Source organism: Alligator mississippiensis, chromosome 1, assembly GCF_030867095.1.
Source record: "Alligator mississippiensis isolate rAllMis1 chromosome 1, rAllMis1, whole genome shotgun sequence".
Lineage (NCBI taxonomy): Eukaryota > Metazoa > Chordata > Crocodylia > Alligatoridae > Alligator > Alligator mississippiensis.
In genome coordinates this window covers 262935428-262963306 of record NC_081824.1, presented here as the reverse complement: position 1 = coordinate 262963306, position 27879 = coordinate 262935428, and the positions used below count along the sequence as shown (strand labels likewise).

Sequence of the window (27879 nt, the reverse complement as noted above, 5' to 3'; positions counted from 1 at the left end):
GCATTAGATGACAAAAATCACAGTTTGGGGGTAATACAATGATTGAATCATAGAAGTCAGAAAAAGAAAAGATTTACTGGGTCATCAGGTCATCTCACATCTGTGAGATGACTCTTACCTATCATACATTGTCCACCTAGCCCCGAAGTCCTGAGTGATTCTGTCTTCAACATGACCCTTGGAAAATTAGTCTACTATCTAGTAGATTTTGTTTTCTGAATGTTTTTCCTTTTGTTCTAACTTACTATCTCACCCTATGAAATTCAGTCCCTCAGCTGGGACCATTTATCTGCCTAAACTTAAGAACGATATTACATGCTTTGATTAACTGGGGACTAGAAGTGTTATGCTCATTCAATTCAGAAACACCAGGAGACTTGTAATCAATCACAACCAAGCAAACTATATTAAACTCCCACATGCTGGGCATGTCTACACATACTGCTATGGCACTGTTGTTACTCCGCTATCATTTAGTACTTCCTTCTGGAAGTACTAAATGACGGCTCAGTAGCAGTCTGTACTGTACTGTGTGCGCTGCACACAGCTATTTTTAGGCATTATGCTGCTGTAACGACGCACTATAATAAGGTAGCGTGTTGCTACAGTGACATAGCTGTAGCTTCATGGTTCTTGCCCGTGGATGCTACATTGCTGTAGAGTGTTGCTACAGTGACATAGCAACACATGTAGACACGCCTGCTGAATATCAAATATTGCAGTTGTTCACAATCAACTCAGAATAGGACAAATCAAATTGTGAAAAGGTGGCTCATAGTGACCAACTAAAATAAAAAATCCCATTTGCTTCAAATATCAATTTGTGTAAAGTCATTGATTGGCTCCAGTTACCTAATTAAATCACAGCACTACTAAATATTTTTTCTCAACTGTCAATAAATTATACCAACTTCAAAATAAACTACAACTTGGAAATACAAGATGACAGTCTACAACTACTTCTTGACAGCAAAATAAAGGAAATACATTAAAATACTATTAACTGAGTTGCAAAACATGTCATTATTAGATTTAGAATGTGGTATTTCTGGTTGTAGGGATGTTTAAGGTATGGAAGAAATGAACTGCACTTCAGTTGAAACAAAAAACAAAACAAAACAAAAACCACTTAAAAAAAAAAAGTCTAGTGTAATCATAGCTTGACAGCTGTAGCCTTTCAAACTGTAGCAAGTGACACCTGCACTGTTACTGACAAGATACATTACACATATTTAAAGTCAATAAAGGAAGTGGCAATCTAAAGATAGCTGTGTCTACTTAGTATACAAAATAACAATCAGAATACTGATAATAAAAGCAACAAATATACCAACAGCAAAGTAATACAGTAATAATTTTGTGTGAAAAAACTTTTGGTATAGTAGCACTTTTGGTATAGTAGCAACCTGAGGGATACAGATTACAGGAGAAATCTGAATATAGTCTCCTTACAAAAACTGCAGATTTCATAGCACTCTAATATTTCATAAACGTATGTTGGCTTAATTGAGTTAATTGTAAAAAATTAAACCTAATGAAAATGCTGAAAAACGTTTTGTTTCAGTGTTTTTTTAAATAAAACATTTAGATTACTGATTCAAAATAACTTAATTTCCAGATTTGCTTCTAATTTATTAAGAACAAAACAAAACAACAAAACCTCTAGAAGTCAAAACAATATGTTTCATTTCAATTATTTTCTCCTTTTTGACTCCTCCAAAGAAGTTTAAAAAAAATAATTTTAGGAGGACAAAATGGTGGGCTAGTGAAAAGGGTTCCCTGTGAATCCTGAGTGCTACTTTGGACATTTGCCAATGGCTGACACAGTTAATTCAGTTAAAAATGGGTGCTTAGCTGTTTGGAGTTGGATGTGGCTGAATATGAAGGCTAAAAATTCACTTCCTTGTGTGCTGTCTGCTAGGAAGCCAGCATACCTTAACCCAGTAGGTGCCAACCTTCTTGGCTGAGGACCACAAGCCATGGGTGCACCTCTGATCCCCTTCCCCTGCCTCATTCATTGTTTACACTCTCTTCCCTGCCTGATCTACTGTTCTGCTCTCCTTCCTGCCTTATCTGCACTGTTCTCCCTGTTCCCTGCCAGATGCGCCAAATAAAGCAGATGCATGTTCCACTTGTAACATACATGCAGTGGGTTGGTTACTCCTGCCTGAATTACATTAGGTAGGTTCATGCCCTCAAGCAGACAATAAGTGGTCTGGATCATCTCTTAGCAGTAAGAAACTGGCAGAGAATTAAATTCCAGTATGATAACATGAAATAACCTGGGAACAAGTAGCCAGACACTAAATCACATCATTATACTGTCCATCATTCTTTCCATTATATCTGTTGTGTCCTGTTAAGGTGTGGCAACTTCACTCTTATGCATACTCTTCAACCAGCTTTACAGAATAATGGCAAAATACTTCCAAAAACACATCTGCTTTGCAGGCACCCTTTGATAGGGTACATGTTACTGATTTTCTTTCTTTCTTTTTTATTACTAAAGATATATAAACCTATGAAATCCAATGAAAATTCAAATTAGAATAAAATGTATTCATCTCTGTGATATATTTTCTGGAAAGAATCTAAGTTCCTTTTCCCCCTCCCAGTACAAGGTTGACTTAAAAATATAGCCCCCTATATAGATCCTATTTAGCAAACTCGACATTTTTATTTGTAGTTCCTTCACAAGATGCATTGTTAGAACTAAAGAAAAATGCAGGTCCTGACCCATCATATTTTCCTTTTGTTACTAAGGTAATATTAAGCCTCAACGTACAAAATTTCAAAGATAATGTCTTTACCAGCTTTAGATTGAGGCATTTTGGGCTCAACAGATGATTTTGCCGTCAAAGGTATGAACTGTGTTTCACTTGATTCTGAAACAAAAACCTGGGTTATAATTATCAATATTTAAAACATGAAGGTGTATCATGAAGGTATGTTTGCCCAATAAATAGCACATGCCTACAGCCTTCAGTGAAGAAACAACACTACAAAACATGTTTGGAAAAGTGACTTTACCAACGATTGATCAAAAAGAAAATTGGTGCTGCTTGTTTTTGAATGTGAGCAAAAAAGTAGAAAGATACATAGGTTCTGTGAACAAAGAGGTTTTTTAAGAAGTTGGATTAAAATGGACTTCTGGAGCAAAATTCTATTTTCTAAATGGGAAGATAAAAACAAAGCAAAGACAATTATGATAAAGCCATTGTTAACCAATGAGGTCCTTAGTCACTCAGGCTAGGGGCAGACATTACACAAAAACCCATTTAAGTGATCAGAAACTGGTTTAAACCTGTAACAGAACAGACTTTCAGTGCACATAAACCAGTTTCAAATGGCTGAAACCGGTTTGAGATAAACCTGGTTGAATGTAGTATCAGACTTCACTGATTTGACTCAAACCAGTTTATCCAATGTCTGTCCCAGACCCTTGCTGGTTTAAGTTAAACCAGAGACCCCCAGCATCCTGGTATGCTCTCTGGGGTGTGCTCTCTGCTCCAGCCCAGCCAGGCTGGCCCTGCCCCTCTGCTCCCCAGCCAGAGCAGGGACAAGCAGGAGCAGGGATCTGACCAGGGAGGGGTTTAATTCCCCCATCTCTATCCATCAGCAGGGACCCAAGCTGGGTCTGCCGGGTGCTCCCCCTTGCTGCTGCAGCAGTGGGACACCATGGCCCTTGAGGAAGAAGGGGGCAGGGGGGAGAGTTAGTCTCCCCTCTACCCCACTGGCAGCTGGGTCTGTCCACCATCGCCACTGAGCTCCCTGGCCACACCCCCAGGGGCCTTGCATGGCTGTGCCCCCACCCTGCTGCTGCAGTGGGAAGGGGGAGTACCTGGGAGAATGTAGTAAAGTTTAGGAGTAAAGTTTCAAAAATCTTTATTACTGCAGTAACTCTTACGCCTTTTTCTTTAAATGTAATGAGGCTTTTAATCAGACACATACTGAAGTTATAAAATTTACAACCTTAAAACTCAAAGGTGGTTTGTCAACCACTAGATGACTCCAAGCAAGCTGTACGGTTTCATTTCATAACTTCCTCATAACAGGGCCACTGAGTCTGGCTAAAAGATTACTTCATGTTCATATGTTGAATTACAGAAAAAAAAGCGACTACTATACCAGGTTCGCTATATGTCATTTCTGGCACGGCACTTGTTGATGCTTTAGATTTGGATGGAGTGCGCTGTGGTTCATATGATGCTGTAAGAAAAAAAGTCCAGTTTATAGTTAAATTACCCTATGTATCACTAGTTAGACCACAGAAAACACAGACTGAAAGCCTACATTGGCACAACAAAAGCTTGGTGGAGAAACAGAAACTTAGCCAGTCATTAATATCCCTGTTCAAAAAAGTGGTGGATGTTTTGTGGGGAAAATATTGCAGTGAAATATTGATCACTGCTAGATAAAAAAACCAAACCCACCAGGAATTCCATATCCTCCACCTCAATTAGGAGTTGCCCTCTCAAATAAATTAATACCTTGCCACCTGCTAATTATCAAAGCCTTGTGCAATCTGTAGCAAACCATACCAACATTTTGTGGCAAAGTTCCTGGAGTCTGGATCTTTTTGATGGACCACCCAGGTAATATCATGGCAGCTTAATTTAAATGACTAAATATGAGGGTTTTCTTGAATATACTATTAAAGCAAATGATACAGGCAGTATAGAAATGAATGATTTATTTTGCAATCACTTTTGTTTTTATGCAGACAATACATTTTTTATTTTGATATGCAAAATTTCCAGGGAAGACAACTGCAGGTTTTTTAAATATAATGCTTCCACTCTGCAGCATAATATTCCTATATGGGGAGGTGACGGGTGGGATTCTGAAACTAATGCCATAGCCCTGGAATCACAGGACAGAGAGGGCATTGATCTTTGCTATTGTTCACAAAATGTCTTAAAATGTTAAATAATAAATATTATTTCTTCCATAATTGAGTCACTCTCTTCTTGCTGCTGCTAGTGACTCAAGTGGTATTTGAGACATTTTAAAGTATGGAGCCTTGAAATACTAGTATTATTATAAATCCCAACATCACTTTTGTTTAACTCCTGCAAGTAGCTTAGGTTTTCAAATTGAAATGTTTTGTTTGCCCTAAAAATAGGCCAAGCTGTAATATTGGATCCAGATCGAGCTCCTAAACCAAATTTCACAGCTGGACCCTGTGTCTAGGAAACAGATTGAAATTTCACAAACAGATAATAATCAAAATACTAAATAAAACTCATATAATGATCAAAATACTAAATAAAAGTCAGTCAATACACAGCATTAATGCACTTTAATACCTGCATGTGTAGATGCCAGCCTATTCCTGCTTACTGAGCTGTAACTTACTGCATGGTAACTTTAAACCAGTGTAAATGCATGGATAGACAAGCTCAGGGATGATTTTCATTCTTCATGATCAATTGTCATGAAAGGATGTTCCCATTTAACTCCTCTCAATGTTACTAGAGTTGTTCAGCTTGAATTTATGACTATTGCACTTAATCTGTTCACTACCAATACGCTGATACTTTTGCCTGATCTTAAGTTTCCAGAACTATGCATATTAATTAATTCAAGACTGAATCCTACTTCTACTGTAGTCAATGGGAATTGTGCGGCTGACTTAATAATATTTCAGTCTTAATAAATAAGTAGAAGAGAATGCTCTTAAAAATATCAAAAGCAGATAAGAACAGTGAACAATACAACCGCTTCAAGTGACAACTTCACTGTAACAAAAACAAACAGGAAAGATAATAGCAAAGAGCTGACATCAGTGCTATACCAACACGTATCTAGAAGCAGAATGAAAGTCAGTCATTAGTTATGAACGCAGTGAAATGAAATGTTCTTTTAAAAGATTAAATGGTCCTCTTTGATGAAAGGGAAAACCAAAAAGATGACAAATCACTGAGGAGGAAAAAGACAGTAATTATTACCCATTGTTGCCTTTGGATGTTCAAGGGTGTGGGAAACTTTAGTAGTGACTGGAACAGGAACAGATTCCCTGGTTGCTGCTGGAGCAAAGGACATTCTCTTAAGATGGACAGAGCTAGAGCTAAGCTTCTTTAACATTTTCTCAACAGTTCATACACGTATTTTAAGATCTTAGGATCCATACTGCATAGGATGCTGTAAAGTTTAGCTTGACTATGTCATTCCTGGATCTTTTTTGTACATGGATGAAGTTCATCTATTGTTGAAATGTGAGCAATCTCTTACAGAGTTTGTGCTCCAGGGGCTTCTCCAGATGAGAGTAAATGTGCAATAGGTGACACCACAGACCTCATGAGCTGCACATGCAGGCATTCACCATGCTGCTAATTTGAAGTACAGCAGTTTTTTTAGACACTGGGAGATCCCAGTGTCAAAAAAACCCATGCCTGAAAAAATTGGGGTGGCACATGTGGCAGCAGCATGAGCTGCCCAAAATTGGAGCCTGGCCAGCTGGAGCCATGCTCCGGCTGCCAGCCAGGCTCTGTGCACCGGATCACTGCCGCTGGGGTTATGGGAGAACCCTCAGAACCCCAGGTAAGGCTGCTGGGCCCTACCTCACCCAAGACAACTTGCTGTGGACCAGACCGTGCACACAGGGGTGTTCCCTAGGGATGAGTAACAGTAGCACAACTACGTGCCACTGCTGTTTGTCTCCAGGAAAACATATATGCACATCTGGAGGCACCCCAGAGGCCTTTATGTTTGGAGCAGTTTAACTGTCCGGTGGCTGAAAAAAGCAGTTGAACTAGTCTGAAATATCTCAGAACCCCTGCTCCAGGATAATTAGAGTATTGCATTTACTTTGAAAAGATACTTGAAATGGAACATGATGGAACCTTGGAAGACATCAGCTAAAAAAGCAAAATCAAATTTGCATTTTTGAGGCACCCTTTTTTTAATTTTACACTCAAGAAACTCCTAGATTTTGTAGTCTGATCCTAAGTAATCTTTCAGGTGGAAATCCACAAAACTTGAGGCTCACTTACCCATACATATTATGAATAATGTATAAAATTATTTATCAGTTAAACTTTCCTGTATATCATGCTTTTTGATGGAAAAATTTTATTCATTTCTATTTAAAACAACTTATTTAACCACCTGCACAGAACTGTGTGATTTGTGTTTGGTTAATGAGAATGGCATGGACAAAGGATAGAAAGGGCATATGTTTTAAAAAAAATATTCAGACTTTTTATTTCTGTCCTTAACTCATTGGTAACCTGAAGTCAGTCATTAATTTAGCTAATAATACTGCATTCAACAAACAAAATAAAAACTGCTTGATGTATCATTTTTAACGAGAGATGGTTACGTCTGTGACATTGTTTGACGCCAATATTTATGCTGTATCTGTGGACATGCATCCCAGAAAAATAGTCAGGAGGTATCGTACAAACATTGCCGAAGACAGTTATGGAAGAGCATATTGTAATTACCAGGTCTTGTCTTAGGTTCTTCTGGTTGGAGAGAGACTTTAGGTTTGTAAGGAGTAGGTTTTGCTTTACTGGGAGCTGAAAGGAAGAAAGAACTGAGACTGTAATGTTCAAGGCTTTGAAGACCAAAGGTAGCTCATCAGTACTTCTTGTTCTTCTGCAGTCACTTCCATAAACTGGAATTCATTGGATGTGGCCCTGCTGGTACTAAGTTGAAGAATAACACACTTAGAAAGCCATATCTGCCCACCAGCTGAATGAGACAGCTCATGTGAAGGCATGACCCTGATCCACAGAAGAGAGTTAATTCAACACAGCTAGCCATTTCAGTCCCTGAGATAAAGAGTCCTGATGTTCTACACAGCTCCAAAGTAGCGGGAAAGATGAGCGGGTAGGGAAAATACACAGGGGCAACTTGCGAAGAACAGAAGTAACTTGTCTTTCTTCTTCAAGGGATCCTTTGAATTCCCACTTGTGATAGATTAGGAAGCAATACTCCACCAATACAGTGGTAGGGCAAGGAGTTCTTAGTTAAATATGGACTGGAGAACACTTTCTCCAGCTGAACATCCCAATACAGTACTAAATCCAAGGAGTGACATTGGGCAAAAAGCTGTCCTGAACTACAAATCCTTGCTTTGTGAATATCCTCCAGTAGAATTTGTCTAAGGCAGGTACCGATAAAGTAGTGGTTCACACATATCTTTAAACTGGGAGTGCTGGTACTGGCATAGATATAGAAATGCTCTATGCATCTCCAAATGCTAGTGTAAGAGTTTCTATTTGGTAATGGTTAAACTTGGCATCTCAAGAAATGTTTCAATAATTTGCTAGAATTGTAAGGGTGTCAGTTTTTTCTAGAGATATAGAGATGACACTTCTGGACAGGAATCGGGTCTGTGGAAGGACATAGGGAGTAAAATATACTGAGACAGGTAGTAATCTGAGACCATCTGCAGCAAGAAGTCAGAACTGGCCCTCATAATGACCCCATCCTTGTGACAGAAGGCAGTGATTAGATCATAGTGTTGAAATATATCTTGTGTCCTGTATGTCGGTCTAGGCAGAGATATCAGTCTTGTTTCTCTTGAAGGGCTTTTCAGAGTATCAGGCTGTAAGCACTGAGAAGCTTGAAGTCTCAAGGGTCTTTCCTTTCTCATGTGCAGTAAGCTATGCACTGAGTTACAGAGTAAAGTTTGCTCAAGCATAAAAGACACTAGATTAGGGCATTAGGGTCTTTGGAATGATTGCAAGGCAGGAGTAAAACCTCTTGAAGATCTAACATGACCCAGCATAGATCCAATAAGGGACTGAGAGCTCACAGAAGGGGAAAAAATCCATATGTCAAGCTGTCTTACACTATTTTACACTAACAACAAGAAAATAAAATTGACTAATGAAAGATACAGCCTGAAAAAATGAAGGTGAATTCTGTTTACTATCTGCAGCTAGGAAGGGAGAACTGAGGTGACTAGGATAGAACAGGCTCTTGTAGGGACTAGGATGATGATATCACCTTCATATGAGATCCCTAATACATATTCCCAATAGGTGAGGCTTTTCAGGGCAGTTCTGTAGTTCTATGGAAAGGGTGCCATATTCCATAAGTATTAATGGACACAGGCCCTTGCAGAACAAGAAATTTATGCCAGAAAGATACAAAAGAGAATTTGTGTGCATCAGAGTCTAAGGTAGGGCAAGAGGTCCCTCATACAATTTTACAATGTTCCTGAAGAGAAAAAACTCTAATGCATTTAGATGTACAGTAAAATCTGTCTCATAAGCAACTCTCACCAGCTTCTCTCTCTCTTGGCAACTGGAGGACTTCCTATGTTTTAGGAAAACTGAAAGCTCTTAATACAAGTGAGCACAATGGCTGAACATGACTGTATTGACACCATGCATATTATTCTTGTAGACTAGTTTTATTGCCCCCTCCCCTGCCCAAACAAGAATGAAGCTGTAAGTCTTCAGGACTTCATAGTTTGCTTGGGGAACCAGAAAGTCAATTTTGCACAAATTTTTGGTTTCCATAGGAAGTTTGTTTTTTGACTAAAATTTCATATTAGTTCTAATGCAAACAGAAAAAAAAAAACTTACCCAAAACAAGAGAATGATCAATGATGAGCAAAAACAATGGCAAAAAAATTCAAGAACTATGCAAAAACCTGACTTGTTAAGACAGTATCTCAGTGCAAAGAATCTACACAGAGTTATGGTATCTTGAATGGTAATCAAGGGAAGAAATTATGATTTGGTTAAATCTGACTGACTCCAGGATGCTGGTTGGGGCCTGAAGCCTGGACATCCTCCCTCCTGGCTGAAGACCAAACTGTGATCTTCTTTTGTCCTCTAGCATACTAACTTGTGCTCCAGACAAACACACCTGAGTAAGGGTTACAATTTATTCCTATGGAAGAAAAGGCAGAATTGACAAACATCTGTGTAGAGAAAAGAAAATGGGCTGGTCATTAAAAGTTCAGTGGTGAACAGATGGGATGTCCTCTGGATTGACCTGTCAGTGAGACCAGTAACAGAGAGGTGACAAAAAGAGTAGCATAAACACTCAAGCACACTGATTGTTCTATAGTTAAATAGAAATACATAGTGGCCATTTACTGTGGAAACATCATTACCCACTGTTGTCCTTGGCAATTCAGATGGTTTAAAAAAATTTGGCATAATGGTTTCCAAATGAGTTGTTTTCTCTGCTGATAAAAAATAAAAAATTCAGGCACAGTGTATGAAAAGCATCCTTAGATGAGACAAAACAAAACTGCCATATTAATATAAATTGTTTTTTTCTGTGAAAAAAGTTTACCAAGGAATCCTAGATAGAGTGAGAAAGTTTTAAAATTTCTCCATAATAACTGATGTTATTCCAAGACATAAATATAACTAAGAAAACAAGTTTCAGTGGGAACTGTGTGTTTAGAAGTGGGCAATTTTCTATTTACTACCAAAATTTCAACTAAATTTCTCAGAGATTATGGAAGGTATTATAATATCATTTGATCTCTGTTTAAAGAATGTTTGAGTACAATATAAACTGTATGCATCTTTTAAAAAATTTAACACCTTTATAAACCATCATTATATAAAATGTGTATTCTTATTTATGCAACTTCAAATAAATCTGTATGTGGATTCCCTTAACCCCCATCACAAGTCAAATTCAGATGCAAAACTAGATGTAATCTCACTGGCTAAATTGCATATCCACCTGCTCAACTCCAGAAATGAGTTTCACCCTTCACTTGTACAATTTCTTATAAGCCTCAAGACAAGTTAAATGTCAATGAATTCATGCAAATCTAAATCAAATGGTACACAGAAAAGAAAACCATGAGTCTTCACCAAGAGACCTTAACATTTTTCAAGGGATGCAAACTCTTTCCATACTCTTCCTTCTATGTGCTCTTTGTATACTCTTCCTGAGAACTGAAATTGCTGAATTTCAAACACTATAACTTTAAACCCACATACATGAAATTACAAAAGAAATAAATTATTATAATGCTTGGCATGGAACATAATTACCAGGTTTAGTTTGTGGTATTTTGGGTCTGGCAGTTGGTTTAGTTGTAGAAGGAATGAACTTTGTTTCCCTGGGAGCTGAAAGAAACAGACTGGATTATATATAGTTCTTTCTAATTGTTCCCCTTAGGAATGATATCACATTTCTCAAGGTTATGTGAAGTAATGATACTTCAAAATGACTTCTGGAAATGTAGTTGGCTGCAAAAAGTAATGCCCTCCAAAAGCCCAGGCAATTTTCATGAAACTTTGCTAGTCCATGTTCCAGAAAGACTCATCCCCTCATGGCTGATAAATATTTAAATCAATCTAGTAAAGTTTTACTTCCCCTTCAAAAACAGATATATTTCTGAGCTGCAGATCAATTTTTATCAACTGACAGGTTTAGTGGGATGAAAGTTAATATGAATTCTGGGACCTCAGATTTCAAAAGAAATTGTGGCAGAGCACCAGAAAGCCATGGAAAGAGTCTCACCTTTCATTCTACTTATGAAAAGGTAGCATTGACTATAGGAGTAGTGAGAAAAACTGGTAGGAGGAAGCAATTCTACAAACTACAAGATATCTTCCAAAAATTACATGGGAAGAGAATGCAGTTAACTACTCCAACTGTTAAATTAAAGCCTGATTCTGCGACAAAGTCTAAGGATGCTGGAGGTGATCAGCTCCAGCATCACTGATGATGCTGGTGATCACTCCAGCATCACATCCAGCAACACTTCCAAAGTATTACTTTCCCCCTTTTTTTAATAAAGCAGGATTACAAAGGTGCTTCTGTGCTACATTCATGATGAGAGGCTTCCTTGACTGACAACAATGATATACAGAATGACATATAGTCTTATGAAGTGATTGAAAAGTTTTCAAACACAAAGAGCAGACATAGCAATGAGCAGAATGAAGCCGAATGAATAGTTCTAAGGCCACAAGAAGTAGCTCTTAGGAAAGAGTTAGGATTTTTAAGTAGAGAAAAATAACCTCTAAACTTTTGCTTGAGAAATGTCTTTACCAGGCCTTGCACTAGACTTTTCAAAGATAATTTTTTAATCATGCTGCGGGGGAAGTGGGCTGTTAGCTTTTTGTTGTAGTTGGGACCATAACAATCTTCAAACAATCAGGGTAAATGCCACCTATGGAGACCCATGCCTCCTATTGATATTTTAAGTACAGATGTTTTATCCTTAATATAAAGTAATAAAACGATGATTCTGTAGACAGATTAAATTTGGAGGAGAAACTAAATTCAGTTTGCACTTAAAGTATTTATTGCCTAACAAAAACAAACTCTAATATGGTTTTTACTATTAGAAGAAACAAGAACTGTTTCCTAACTGGTCTCCTGTTGATGAGAAATAGGTCTAGAATTAGAATAAGGTAGACAAGATTACGACGGATGGTATGAAATCATTTTTAGTAATAGAGTTCTAATGGTGTTGGAACAGAAACAGAGTGAAAGATAGCTATTGAAACATTTGTTACCTAGTGTTGTTTTTGGCCAGTCAGTAATCCTAGAAGTTTTAGGCGTACTACGCTCCAAAAGTGGTGGTTTAGGGGCTACAAAACAAAAAGGAATCCAAAATAATTGAACAGTATGGTAAAACTATCAGGATTCAGTTAAAGTTATTAATACAACAAGATTGGAACATTACCATTACAAGATTTTAAACAGACTGGAACAGCATAGGGGTTCAAAAAGGCTCTTGCAGGATTTCCTACATTTCTTCTTTGCTATATCTCTTCTGTCAATCATGGCTATTTGCACTAAAGAGATGCTGACTCTTCATGGCATTTTGGAAGCAAAAATGACCACAAATGAGTAATACTTACTAGATATGAACACAGTGTTAAGACAGGTAATGTGTTGTGTACAGCACATTACAAAATTACATCTAAAATAGGAAAGCAGAAATGAAAAATACTCTACTCTACTATTTAGATAGTTACCAAAACCACCAGGGTAATATAGATGAGGCGTTTGGGGTTGGAATAATAATAGGCATGGATCAAAAGTCTGTACTGTCTGCTTCCCTTGTGAGAATGTTATGGGTAATTTTTCAGTAATTTTTAAACATGGCTTTTTTATACATTCTGTTAAGTAAACAGAGCAGTTAATTACCCGGTTTCACATGCTGTACTTCTGGAGTAGCAGATGGTTTCAGTTTAGAAGGAACAAGTGATGTTTCATTTGGAGCTGAAAGAAAGAGCTTAGTTTTTAATAAACTGCTTCAAGGTTTGTTTAACAAAGAGTTTTCCACAACAACAGTGCATGCCACAGGTGTGTAATGGAGATGAGATTCAATACGGAATATGAAAGCCATCTGATGACGTCAGAGTTCAGGGTGGAATGGAGCTCAGGGATGGAGATAGCATTGAATTGCTGTACACTGGTCAGAAATTGATTCAGTGTCATCCCAAAGACAGCTACAATTTCCACAATGAACGTTAGAGACATGAGACAGATGATAAAAGAATGGTGGAGCTCTCCATGCAAGTTTTATAGCTCCTCACAGGGCAGTAAAACTAGCAAAAACTATGTTCTGTAGGAACAGAGAAGTGAAATGAATCAGGAAGCCTGAGAATATTTGGTGACAGAAAAACAAGGATCTAGAATTACGATGAAGGTTAATGATTAGATGCATGAAATGACCTTTGGGAAGAAATGAGTTTGTGAGGGATGAGATGTTCGCTGATGAAATAAAAATATAGAATTTTTCACTGTTTAAAACAACATTACCCAATGTTGCCTTTGGCCATTTAAGAAGATTAGAGACTTTAGCAGTGGGTGAATCCAAAGGAAGTTCACTTTTTTCTGTTGGAAGAAATGGTGACAGTTATAAGATGGCAAAGAGGTTATGGAAGATGATGGTGTTTCAAAACTAAAACAAATTTGCTATATAAAAAAAAATGGAAGTATTTCACTGATTCTCAGGCATTTTTAGCTTAATATGCATTAGGGATGAGTTCAGATTTTTTAATCACAGTTATGTGAACTATAAATCATGTTATCCAAATGTGCAGAAATTTGGGGATGTTCATTTAATTCCTTCCTGACTCCACTGCAATAATTCTGAATTAAATTCTCACTATCAAAATCATTGCCAGGCATCAGATTTTAGGTTCTCTCATGTCTTACCTCAGTATTTTGAGTTATATTCCATCCATTAGCAAGATGGCACAGAGTAATACACAGGAGTGCAATAAAAAGGACATGTTGTATTGCAGATTAGCCAGACATTAAAAGCACATGATACTTGGACCAGAAAGCTGGTAACTGATCCAACTATTGTCGCAGCTCTGGAGAATTAGGTGCCTACAAGTTGTGAAATGTCTTCATGTAGTGCAGGATATGTTTTCCCTGCATTTAAACAATTTAGCAGTTTTACAGTATTAGTTTACAACAGTGTTACTAGAATATCTGGACTATCACTATTGTTGTAGAAGAACATGGTATGTTTTAAGAATGGTTTTATAAAGTGTTGTGCATTACTTTTTTTTTCAAAATCCTGAAAGGAAAACAGACTGATAAATATTACCAGAGATGTCAGAGCTGTAAGACAGCACTGGTAGTAATCTACCCTGTAATCTGATAAAAAACACAGCTCTCAGAGTCTGCTCCAAAGCCTACTTAAATCAACAAAAGACTCCCTTTGATTTCAGAGGCTTCTGGATCAGGCCCTGATTCTCCGAAGGGGAAGGACTGGGTAATAAGTATTGTACCTGGTTTTGGATCTGAAATTTCAGGCTCATCAGATGTTGTGGGGCTTGAAAGAACACGTTGCTTATCAGTGAAAACTATAAAAAGAAAGAGGTAATCATGTTTATTATGATATTTTTAAATTTTAGAGATTTTTGTTTTGAGGCACCAAGAATTAAACTTAGCAGTCTGACCAATTTAAGAAGTGAGCATTCTTTAGACTGGGAGAGGAGGAGTAGTAGATTGGAATGGGCTAGTGGTTGAAAATGACAATTAAAACAGAAACAACAGCCACAGTGCATGGACGGCCAATTGTACCTCAAATAGCAGAATTCATAGACATTAAGCCATGTGGAAAGTACAACAATGCAAATCTGTGTGACTCAAAGTCTGCTAGGATACTACAGGCATCAAACATTCAAGGAACAATGGCAAGGATACATGTCTTTAAAGCTGGAAAGGAAATAATATTCCTGCAGATATTCTCTGGGATTGAAAACTCCTGCAGCACTTTGCTTTCTGTGAACATTTTGTGATTGGGTTTAAAAGATGAAAGAGAAATTTGCATAGAAAGAGAGTGTCCCAAGTTGCTTGACCAGAATCAAAAATGGTACCACATTACTTACCTAAACCAAAGGCGCTCAACCTTTTTGGCTGGCAGGCCAGATGGGCAGTGCCCAGGCCGTCTGCAGGCCAGATCTGGCTGATGGTCCTAATCCAACATGGGGCAGTCATGGCAGGGTCCTATCTGGCTAGCTTAGCTCCAGGGGCATCTTAGCTCCAACCCAGCCCCACAGGGTGGGGGTAGAGGGGTCATGGCCAAGCCCCTCAGGGGAAAGGGACATGGCCCAGCACCAACCCAGCCCTGTGGAGGGGAGGGGGCATGGCCCAGCCCGATCCAGCCTTGGTGGAGGGGGCTTGTCCTGGCCCCAACCTGTTGTGTAGGGCTCAGGGTTTGGGAATTTGGAAGCAGGGAGAGGGGCCATATTTATTTCCACTGTTTCCATCGCCAAATTTCCCAATCCTTGCGGAGACTTGTGGACACCTATGGAGTACCCAAGGAGACTTGTGGACACCATAGCTCTGCAGGCTGCATTTGGCCTACAGGCTGGAGGTTGAGCATCCCTAATCTATACTATTATAGAATGATGGTACCTTTGCATCATGAATACTCACCGCAAAATAGGATCTATCTATGAAAGTAAAAAATGGCAAACAAATTTGTTGAGCAATTTGGAACAATTTTAATTAACTTGTGGTTGTTCTGCCAGCAGACGAAGATGCTTAATTCACTAGGCAAATAATATTATTTACAAATAATCCATTCTAATGTAAGCTTCATGCATTAGGCTTATTCAGGTACAAGAACATTTAAAAAAATGAAAGGTCTGGACACAGACAAAAGAAGATGTCAAGCAAGGCAGCATCATAGGTGATAACCTTGGTAGCAAAACACAGGCTGCATGTTGGCTTCCATAAAGAAGGTAGTGAGTAAAGCCATGAAAACTGTCATGACAACTGATAAGAATTTTTGTGTTGGTAGGAAATTAAAACAAGGAAAAGTTCCTAAAATAAGCTGCGACAAAAAAGTAGTTAATTTAAAGCAAGAAAATTGCATTATTCATTATTACCCATTGTTGTTCCTAACAAATGAGGTATTCTGGAAATTAGAGGCATAGATGTTTCCAGTTCAGCACTATTTGTAGCTACAGGAAAAAGAAAATGTAAATAAACTTAAGCTGTAACTTCATGCTGTTGAGTACAGGAGAAGGGGTTTGCAGGGAGAGAGGAAACTGCATTGCATTGCTTTGCAAGTTTCTAACAATACCACAAGTGTTGTTTAGACAGACAGGAGGGCCTTCTTATAACTAGGAAACAAACTCATTTACTATGAGTTTAAAAAAATCAAAAAGCCTTATCTTAGTACATGCTAAGATTATTTATGGGATCAGTGATGTTGCATGCATCTGGTTTTGCACAAGAAGCAGTTTATGCATTTGCCTTCAACTACATCTAAAACAAGCTGACTGCATACTGTACACATTTGCATAAATGGATAACAACCTTTGGAATACTGATTACAAACACAGTGACTTCCTGCAACAAGTATCCCTTTTTAGCACTACGCAAATCTACTTCATTCCATATATTTTTCACGCCACAAGTAGGTTTTTCTTTTCATGCTGGGCTGCTGTCCCTAGTTTACAGTACTACAGAATAAATAAAGTTGCAAATTAATCTTTGGAAGATGTATGCTTTACATTTTAATCTAGTTAAAGAACACTTTTAAGCTGTCTTGGGATCCCAGCGAGTCCACCAATAATACTGCTAGGAAGTTCACAAAAAACAGCATCTTAATTATTTTATGCTAAGACTTGAACAATTTATTTATGGTAAGACTGGGCAATGTGTCCCTTTAAACCCTTGTTGCTTGTCCAAAAACACCAACCACCCAATAAAGTAAAAAACGTCAACCTCATATCTCAACAACGTTTCAAAAATTATTTCAGCACAGATGAAAGGAGCTACAGTAGCTAGAGTAGGCCTTTGCTATACATATATATTTATTATGGAACAATACAAAGCAAGATATACAAGACAGCCAACAAGTCTTTAAATGTCTTTACCAAGCAGAAGAAATACATAGCATCTCAATAGGAATCTCACTCATTAAGTTAAATGAAGAGAATCAAAAGAGTCTTTTATTTCTATTTTTTTTTGGAAAATGTCTTGGTTTTGCATTCTCTTTTGAAACTATAATATCCACAGTATCTACGTACTGTACTGCCATTACTTAGTCCTATTTAGGAACACTGAGCCTCAGTCATGACAAGGTTAGTTATCATTGTGGAATGAGATATCTTTTTAATGGTACATTGTGTTAAGCTTACTTTATGGTTACGTATTTCCACGTAGTATTTCTATCTATCTGCCTTAGATGGAGGAGTGGCTTCAAATGTAATTTCGCTGACCAAAGGTTAACCCACAAAGTTGCCAAAAGATCTGGATAATCCCCTAGAGTCTAGGCTTTTCTCTGACTGCTTTGATAGAGCACTGGCCTGAACTTGTTCCCATCCACAGGTATGCCACTTCCTACAAACCGTTGGATACCAACCAATATCTTTTCTTCAGTAAATTTGTACATCTGGCCCTCTTCCCCAAAGAAAGGATCATCACCTCAGCTTCACCTAGCTTTCCTTTCATCCTTATATTGTAAGTCCTTTTCTGATTCTCTTGCCTCCTTTCTTTGGCAAGTATCACACCAACAGGAACATGTGCCTCAAACCTGCATTGTGTCTAGCCTCAGAACCACCAGAATACAATTGTACAATTTAAAGGCATAACATGGAATATGAAACCCTAGTGCAGGAAACACCTAGGAACCAGTTAGATGGAAACAGTAACAACATACTCAGCACAAAATATCAGGCTTCTAAAGTAATGTAAGCATAGTTTACCAGATTCTATCTGTGATATTGCTGGAGTTTGGGGAATGGAGGAAACAGGCAGAAAGTCATATGAAACTGAAAAAACAAAAACAAGAACTGGGGTTTTATTACTGAAAACATGGAGAATCAACATGGAACAGAATTGTCTTCAGTCAGAAGCTCAAGACAAAGTCTAGCCAATACTGAAGAACCTGAAGATTGCAATGTATGTTTTAGATTCTGTCTGTATAAGAATTATTTGAACCCTCCCCTTCACCAGTACTGTAGCAAGGATTGTGCCAGAAATATCCTGGCATGGGGTGCCCTCTCATATGAGGTACCAAGTCAAATGACAGTAATGTTATGTAGTAGTGGGTGCTCTGCACACAACCTATACCAGGTGTCAAAATACATTGTTATACTTTTGGTCCCTCCTGTGCTCCAGTGTTTACTTGCCAGGACAAGCATGAACACATATATGCAACGGAGATGGCACTAACTGGTGAAATCACAAATACAATCTCATCAAATATTACTGACAGAGAAAGGAAGGACAAAGCAGATGAGAGCAGAAAGCAAATGTTAAAGGCAAGGTAACAGGCTGAGAAAGACTTGATGTGTGGTGTTACAAGCACAATCTGGGAGTTATGGACATTTGATTTTGAAATGAAATCTTTCTAAAAATATTAACCCTAGAACGTAATCTGCCTAGAATGTGCACTGACATGCAGGGGATTTACAAGTACATCTTATCTGTCAATAATTACTTTGATCATGTGATCCCTGGAGAAATAAATGGTTATTCAATCTTTCACATGAGAAATTAGAATTTTAAGGGCTTCACAGAGATGCTGTGAGGATGACCTAACCAATATCTGTACCTCCATTGGTGCAGTATTGAAGTTCTATTAAATATATTATTTAGGGATACTAGACTTACAATAGAGTACCTAATGAGCATGTATGCAAGAGCTGAGTAAAATAAAGACTTCTGAAATAGAGTACATTCTCTAACATCCACATATGGGTGTAGTAGAAAGGATGTTGTTCAGCATAAGCTGGTAACAGAAAGTGAATACATTCTTTGACTGTATAATAAATGTGACCTTCAAAGAAAAATATAGTAAATAAATCTGGTTTGCTACTTTCCTTTCTGATATTCAAAGAAGTCTTTTCCCCACAAAAAGCTGGTCAGGTTTTTAATTTAGAAAAGTAAGGAATATCAACTCATGCTTTCCCTATGTTTGCTTGAGGGCTCCTTAGACTAGAATTGCATGCGAGCTTTCTTAGAACTCAACTGAATAATGAAGGGTACTGAATATTTAACAAAATGAATTTCTCTCTATATAGTTGACCAGGAGCTTGAATTAAATATATGTTAAAAAAAAAAGACATCATATATCTAAATTGTTCATGTTTCAAACTGGTGGTGTTAGTGCTGACATAATTGGAATACTTCTGAAATTTGAAGACTCTTCCAGGGGAAAATACGTGTTGAAGGACAGAGCTAAAACAATCAGTGAAACACCCACACACCGCTGCCCGCCTTAATCTGGACTACAGCTAGGGTAGTCCACATTCGGCAATTTGAACTGTATTAACATGTATATATGATGTTGTTTTTAGGAAAAACAGTCCTTAGGAACTCAGATAAGCATTGCAAATATCAATCCACACAAGTAAAACTCAGTTGGGTTTTGGCAACACAGTGGGTGTGTCTACATGTGCCCCCCGCAGCACAGCACCGTCATTTAGTACTTGCCATAGCTACATGCTATAGTGAGGTAGCTTGTCACTATAGTGACATAGCACTGGCATCACAGTTTGTGCCCGCTGACACTACGTCGCCATAGTGATGAGCTATGGTGGTATAGCACATCACTATGGCGACGTAGCGTGTCGTGTAGATGCTCCCAGTAGAGACTATCGGGCACATAGCAACACTTTCATAAAGTCAAATGTGCCAACAACATCAGGTCAATTTCTCCCATTAGGGCTTCTGGAACAGCACTTTAGATAACTATCAGTAGGTTTGTAACAATGTGGCAGTACTTAAACAGGCGTATTATTGATTCATTATGCATAAATTCACACACAGAGACTGTGACTTCAGTCTGTTAAGGGGCTGTCAAGTGTATAGACTATGTATAGCCTGCGCTTCCTGCCATGATGGTCAATGATCATCCATCAACCCTTAATTGGAATTGAAATTTGATTCAAATTGTGTGATGCGGATCAGTTAACATGATTTAGAAAATGGCGAGTATGTCTACAAGTAGCATCTCGGGCACTGAAAAGTAGGAATGAATGTAAGTGGTTACAAGATTTGTGGGTACTTGGAACTGTGTTAAGTTACTTAGCACAGTTCCAGCTGCCCACAAATCTTGTAACCACTTATATTTTTTACATATGGTTTTAAATCCTACAAGATCAACATTCATTCCTACTTTTCATTTATACAGAGACTTTTACAGCTGGGTGGGCTGAACTAATTGCAATCAACACCTAATGGAGAACACATATATAACATAAGACGTGGTCTCTCTAAACCATTTAATTCCAAACTCAACAAGTATTACTTTTCTACAAAAAAAACTTTTCCATATCACAGCCAAAAACATATTGGGGGTGGGAGATGACGATTCTTCTAAAAACTGTAAGTTTCTATTCACTTTTATTCAACTGAATAAACTCCCACAACACCACAAATGTTAGATATCAAAGTTTAATTAGAAGCATGTGTGTTATGGGGTGAAGGTTACAGGATTGTTTCTATTTAAAGCTGAATATACAAAGTGCTGTTTATATACTAATAAAAAGCCCTGATTAGCCATTGTATTATTCTAGTTGTAAAATGGTGTGGTTTCATAGTTAAAATAAAAATAAATCTGGAGTGGTGAACAAGGTGAACAAGGTCTATGGAACTGAAGTGGTCAAGAGAAGGTTGAGAGGTTAAACAATGAGTATATGATAATAATGCCTGATAAGTTATTGACCACTTCAACAATCAACTTTTTCCCACTGCTACTAAGTTATGTGATATTACCAAAGAGGAAAAAAAAGCTAAATTACCCTTGTTCAGTGGAAAAACAGCTCAGGAAGTGCTTCAGTAGTGTTAACATCTAGATGGCCTTTTGCTTCACTGGCCTTAAAAGTGCAAGTGAAACCTGACAGCCTACCCAGGAATCCCCCAAAGAGTGTCCAAGATCTTAACAAAATGCTTTTCTGAGATCCAAAAGTGCATGCCATCAACCTGCAGTGACAAGACAGATGACCAGCTGCTACACTCATCCTTTCCCATGAAAAATCAGTATTTTTCCTGGAATAGTCTTAAGGACAACAATCCCAAATGGCCTCAGTTGGATTAAATGCTTAGCAGTAAAAGGAAACAGAACTTGCTGCTCATACAGAGGATAACAGTCAAAACTACAAGCAGAGGTACAGCTCCACTGTGTGTGTTCAGAATGTTGTATAAGAAAACTAATTAAAGAGTTTCAGAACATATATGGAAAGAGGAAGTAAAAGCTGAAAGAATAAGCTTTGAAAGCATGAACAGGAGAAATATGCAGTGCAGAACTGGATTTCATGATATAAAAACCTAAAAATGTTATATTAGGTATCAAGAAAACACCCTTATTTACCAAACTCCTTTTTACTAGCACCAGGTGTAACAGGTTTGAGAGTTGTTCGAACAGTTACTGTAAGAAAGAAAATCACATTTACTTTAGGACTGTTAGATCACACTACACAGCTCACAACATTTCCTTTTCTTCGTTGTTATTTTGTTTTGCTATATAGTTTATGAAAGTTGCGTTTGAACAATGCAGCAATAAACTTGATAGAATTACTGAGAATATTTGGTCCAGTTACAACACCTTTGGGCAATTATTAAAAAAAAAAAAGACTTTGGGTTAAATTCTTCTCTACTCCACACTTCGTGGCCTTGCTTTGTGTGATACATATGTGAGTTCATTACCAAACTAACTTGGTAATGTTTGAACCACATTTTTCACTTGTCTTGCAGAAGTGAAAAGGGTAGCACAAGATGCAAAGTAGTAGAGAACGCAGGCCCTTCCACCTTCTTCTGCACTGTCATTTACATTGAATCTCTAATATCAGATCATTTTCACAGTACAAAAAAGTCCTGACTATCTAAAAAGGTGGTCCAATTTTCACAAGTTACCAAACACAGCTCTCACTGGTATTCATGGAATCTACGGAAAATGCGCATATCTGCAAATTGAGATATTTTAAAGTAGTTGCTTAACTGGATTTACTTGATTAATTAGCATCCACTGACATTTGAAGGCACAAAAAACTGTAATATATGTACTATTACATCATATTATTTTGCATTAGTTGCTCGATGTTTACTATATTTAAAATAACTGACCTTACAAACTGGATGTCCTGAGAAACCATTGAAAAAGAATGGACAATTTCATCAGAGTGATCCATTATTCTAAATATGTCATACAAACCATAATAAATAAACATACTATTTCATACAGAACACCAATCTTAGTAGCTATTTTTATCCTGAGTTTATGACAAGTTAAACTGACTACTTAGTGAAATGCCCTGTGAGGTTTCTTTTGAAAATGCTTGTTGTAAGAATTAACATTTCAAGAAATATCATTACCAGATTCAGTCGGTGGCAATTCTAGGATGCCAGGCATTTTGGCTGTTGAAGAAACAAGCTGTGTTTCATCAAAAGCTGAAAAGACAATTGGGATTTAAAATGCCAAGGGACTTCAGAGTCAGCAGGATAACAGCACCAAGCAGACAGAAATTGCAAATTCAAGATGATGCTGGCACAAGGGCAAAGCAAGATGATTGATGACATGGAAGTCAGCTGTGAGATGACTGTGAAACATGAAGAATGAGGCTGGTGTGCAGAACAAAGCACAGGCAATGGGATTTCAACATCCCAAGCTGAATGGAATTCTTATTATCTTAGAATTGTATTTTATGAAATTCTTTGGAATAAGAATTGCTGAGATGTAAAAAACAAATAAGCTCATGGTGATACAAGATAGAGTGTGGTTTTAGCAGGTGATCATTGTGTCACTAGAGAAAGTGCTTTTCACTGTTGATTATGCAATAGTGGTTGAAATAAGAGGATCAGACAAAAAGCCTGGCACACAAGTATGGAAGACAAGGTGTTTGAATGACTCCAAGCGTTCTCCTTTACAGAACAAAGATAGGCCAAGAGAATGAAAAAAATGGAACTGCATGAGATTTACCCATTGATGTCCTTGGGGTTTCCATGGGAGGGAGAGATGTGGATTGCGAAGTTGGTCTCAGGATAGCTAAGAGCAAAGATGGACATTATCTTGAGACACTGACGTAGGCAGCTTTTGCACAAGTCACTGTTTTGAACAGAGCAAATATGTTCATATTTATAATGAAGCTATTTTTTTTTTTAAGTAATTTTTCTTTTTGTGAAAAAATTGCATCCATCAGCCGGCTGTTCAAGTAGTCTGGGCCTGACACACTTAGGAGTTAGGGACATAAATTAGAAATAAACCAGGAAAAGTGATCAGAAACTGGTTCAAATCTGTAACAGCAGGAGTTCAGTGCTCATAAGCCACTTTCAAAATGGCCAGAACTGGTTTAAGGTAAACCTGGGTGAATGTAGTGCCAGACTTAACTGATTTAAGTTACATCGGTTTCCTGAAGTTCTGTCCAAGATCCCCTCCAGATTCAAGTTATCTCACAGTTCCCCAGCATCCTAGAATGCTTGCACTTCTCCTGCAAACCCATCCTTGCAGGGTGGGCAGGGCAGGCTAGCTTTGGCCTAACCTGTTTGCTTCAGTTGAGCAGTGAGGCATGCTCTACTACCCCAGGCTTCTGCAGCCACTGCAAGCATGTGGCTGCATTTCTGGAATTAAAAGCAAGTATCTGTTCACTTGCTGATTGGTTCAATCTATGCCGTTTAGACTAACCTGCAAAGGTTGAATCGATTCAGCCCCAGGCTTTTTGACTATCTGTACTTAGTCAAGGAGTATATCTTTCATATTGTGGCAGTCCCAAATGCAATAAAATCAAGCCTTGGAACACTTTTAAGTTTACTGAAAAGCTGCACCTTTACTACTGAAGTGAAATAACCAAAAGAGAAATGTGCAGAAAGAAAGGATTACAAAGAGAAATAATGGAAACTAAAGAACCATGAAAAATTATGATTTTTTAAATTATTATTATTGTTATTCAGGAAGATGATAATTTAGAAAATGTAGAATGCCACAATTCTAAATTCTAGAAAATGAGGGTTGGAAGGGACATCAAGAGGTCATCTAATCCAACTCCCTACTTGTGTCAAAATCATCCCTACCTAAACCATCCTAGACAAGTGCTTGTTTAACTTGCTCATAAAAACTTCTAAGGATGGAGACTCCACCACCTCTCTAGATAGTCTATTCTAATGCTTAACCATCCTTATAGTGAGAAAGTTCTTTATATTATCCAACCTCAGTTTCTCTTCCTGCAACTTAAGACCATTAAGACTTGCTCTGTTTTCCACAGTCACAGAACGTGCAGACAGAAATTACATTTGTCATGTGCTTGACCCCTTGAAAGTGCCCAAACAGAAAAGCACAGCTGCAGAGATCTCTGATCACAAGAAAAATTAATCCTCATTATGAGTGTTCAAATGAAGTTGCACCAAAGCAGAGCACCTTCAATAACTTCTGTCTACTCTGGTGGCTGGGCTGAAGCAGCTCAGCCATGTCCCTGCTACTGTCTCAGTACGGAAGGGGGAGAAGGTGGGAAGGAAGGTCCATTTATAGGGTTTGCCCAGCCATGCTGGGAGGCAAATGGACTGTAGCTCCAACTCCCCATCCCCCAGAAATGAGGGACTCCAATCCACCTGCCTCCTATTCCAGCATGGCAGGGTGAACTCCAGAATGGACTTCCCTCCCCTGCCTTCTCCCACTTCCATACTGAGACAGCACTGGAGCTGGGAGAGGTAGGCTGGTGCTAGGGGAAGAGTCTGTAGACCCACAGACTCTCTCACTGTATCAGCTCCAAATTGGAGCTCGATGCCCTACCCTCCTGAACCAACAGCTAATGTCTGTTGGGTCAGAGGGTCGATCTAACTCATAGCACTTACTGTAAAGTGGTTGGTTGGTCGGTCTAACTCATAGCGCACTTCTGTCTACATCTAGATAATGGTCTAACACCATCCTCCTGAAACCACCTTTCACACATGTGAAGATTATTATAGAATCTCCTCTCAGTAATCTCTTTTCCTGACTAAATAACCCCTAAAAATTTTAAGATGATGTATCTTTAATTTGAGGGTAATCTAAAGTCTTTGTCTCAATAGGAGTAGATGTCAAGCAGATATTGTGCACTGCTGATTGTAAGTACATGTTATTTTGATAATAACAAAAATATCCTCTATTTACACAGCTATAAAATACTCATGTCTATCAATAAGTACCATACTGCCCAATAATTACACTTGCAACAGCCGTAGATATTTATTTATACTATCTTTTTTTTTCTTTAAAGCAATCCATGCTTTATACTACATAACTGAGATAGGAGGTTTTAAGGTAAGGCCATCCCAGAAACTTACTTCAAAATTCCCATGGATTTAGGGAAAATATTCCAAATATTTAGGGTTTGGGCTTATTTTTAATACAAATGGCATGAATATAAGTGAAAATTTGAACCAATAAGCAAGTAGTTTTCTGTTTCATATGGCAGGTATCAGCTTCCACATCTACTTGCAATCAGATTTTGTATGACTCATCATATCAACAGATGCGATCCCAGGTTAATATCCTGATTCCAGAGAAGGAAATAGTGATCGTGAGCACTATACAAACAGAAGCCACATGATCACAGCTTTTGGCAGCAGGACTCTCATTAATTTTATTCATGTACAGTAAGAGCCATGAGAGATCTTCCAGGGGTGTCGCAACACACTGTAGCCACATAACAAAGATGCCTTTTTAAAAAAAGGTTTGAATTCAAAGCCTGATGGCCACACATCAAGCTTCTAAATTAAAAGAGATGTCTCCCCCTGGTATAATCCAGGTACAAAAATAAATAAAAAAAACATTCTTGAGAACATAGGGCAGAACATGGTTCACACATCTGAAGATATAAGTAAAGGAACTAAATGTTACTCTGCTGATCTTATGAGGAATGTAATACTTTTCAGGGATAAACTGTATAAAGCTTACTTATTAAGACTTAACTTTTTAAAAAAGTAATATTAAAAAATTATATTGGAAGATTCTGACTGGGAAAATAGGTCAGATATCATTCAGAAAAGCAATGTGATGCTGCAGTTGTTATGTGTGAGATTTTTTTCCATTTAATTTAATAGAGGAAGGATAAGGACATGAATTGCATACTTCATTTACTTTCATACCACACACACCTTTCCCCCCAAAATCAGCCCTCCAAAATTGGGGTGCATGTCTTAAGTGTGGAAGTTCATTTTTTCTTTAGTGCAATAGAACCAAAGGAATAGAAGCAAGTAGACACTATGGTCTAATGACCACCAAGATAGCTGTCACTTCTTTCTGGCACAGGAAGCAGAAGGGGTAGCATCCAATCTTAACCTTCATATATTTGCTAGATGTCAGCAGTAGCTACTGGCCAAGCACCGTAGCTTGTGTCAGAATCAATAACTAAGTTTGCTCAGGGCAAGTGAAGATGCAGTCTGTAGTACCATGATGAGGCTTTGTGGCATAGAAATTCAAAAAGTTTTGTTATTTTCTAAATTTGTTATTTATAGGAATAATTTATGTAAAGAACTATTCATAGTAAAGAAGTAACAATCTAGCTACTGGCTTTCTAAGGAACTGAAATCTAATCTTCTTACTGTCCTGTCACATCAGGAAGTTCCTGCTGCCTCACCTAGCCTGTATCCTGGGATGCCACATTCCTGGACACAGTATTTCCAGGAGGACCTACTCTGTCACACAGTTAACTGTGACTCTGAAATACTTTCTCCTACATTCTGCCTTCCAAAAACAAAGGTGTGCGTCTTATTTGGGGATGTGTGAGAAAATACACGGTGCAAACAGAAGTTACATTTGTTGCACAATCAGCCCCTTGCAAGCACTCTATATCTGTGCCCTGTGCTGCCTCTCCTCATGCACAGGCAGTGCAAACCCCAACCTCTCTCCCCTGCTTTCTCCCCTGCTCCTATTGTACAGACAGTGCTGGGGGCAGAGCTGGGCTGCATCAGCCCCGCTGCCCAAGCAGACAGAAGTTAATCAAGGTGCTCCACTTTGGAGCCTCCAGTCCACCCACACCCGCTCCCACTCCAGCACAGTCTGGGAAAACCACAGCTTGAGCTCCCTCCCCACTGGCAGGAAGGAGGGAAGGGGGAGCTAAAGGAGAGAAGCTGCAGACATGCAACTCCTCGACTGAATTGGCTCCAAAGCAGAGCTCAATTCCCCACCCTCAATTCATGTCTTTTGAGCCATAAGTTAGATCAGGAAGCGACATGTCTGTCAGCACCCACAGTGCTTTTAAAAGAAGATTCACAGAAATTATGCTCCAGTTTTAAAAATTCTGGTTAAAGAACTTTGGCTTTCAAATCTGGTAGGAAGGAACACTGGAGAGTTACAACAAAAGTACTCGAAGGCCCAGACCTGCAAAGCCTCAACGGAACTCACTGAAGTCAACTGCAAGAGCACGGACTTCCCTGAGAGTCTGCCTGTTTGGGAATTGCCTCCCATCAACTAGGCCCAGACCAGCTAACGTGTTTCTCTAGATACCAATGTCTAGTATCTGATAAAGTAGGCTA

At 38.3% G+C, this 27879-nt stretch overlaps 1 protein-coding gene across 13 annotated transcripts in view; it reads right to left on the bottom strand.

Moving 5' to 3' along the window:
* Positions 1-27879, bottom strand: part of ABI3BP (ABI family member 3 binding protein) — a 295005-nt gene that overhangs the window by 114039 nt on the left and 153087 nt on the right. For 8 of the 13 annotated variants that reach the window (XM_059720568.1, XM_059720572.1, XM_059720574.1 and 5 more), the window contains 14 exons: positions 23351-23416; positions 22747-22821; positions 21746-21802; positions 18135-18200; positions 16308-16382; positions 14700-14774; positions 13717-13791; positions 13099-13173; positions 12462-12536; positions 10986-11060; positions 7449-7523; positions 5952-6029; positions 4129-4209; positions 2811-2885 (listed from right to left, as the gene is read on the bottom strand). In XM_059720568.1, coding sequence (XP_059576551.1) covers positions 2811-2885; positions 4129-4209; positions 5952-6029; positions 7449-7523; positions 10986-11060; positions 12462-12536; positions 13099-13173; positions 13717-13791; positions 14700-14774; positions 16308-16382; positions 18135-18200; positions 21746-21802; positions 22747-22821; positions 23351-23416 — 1023 coding nt within the window. The remainder of the gene's footprint in view (positions 1-2810; positions 2886-4128; positions 4210-5951; positions 6030-7448; positions 7524-10985; positions 11061-12461; positions 12537-13098; positions 13174-13716; positions 13792-14699; positions 14775-16307; positions 16383-18134; positions 18201-21745; positions 21803-22746; positions 22822-23350; positions 23417-27879) is intronic. The other 5 variants (XM_059720577.1, XM_059720580.1, XM_059720581.1 and 2 more) reach the window with 3 other exon arrangements.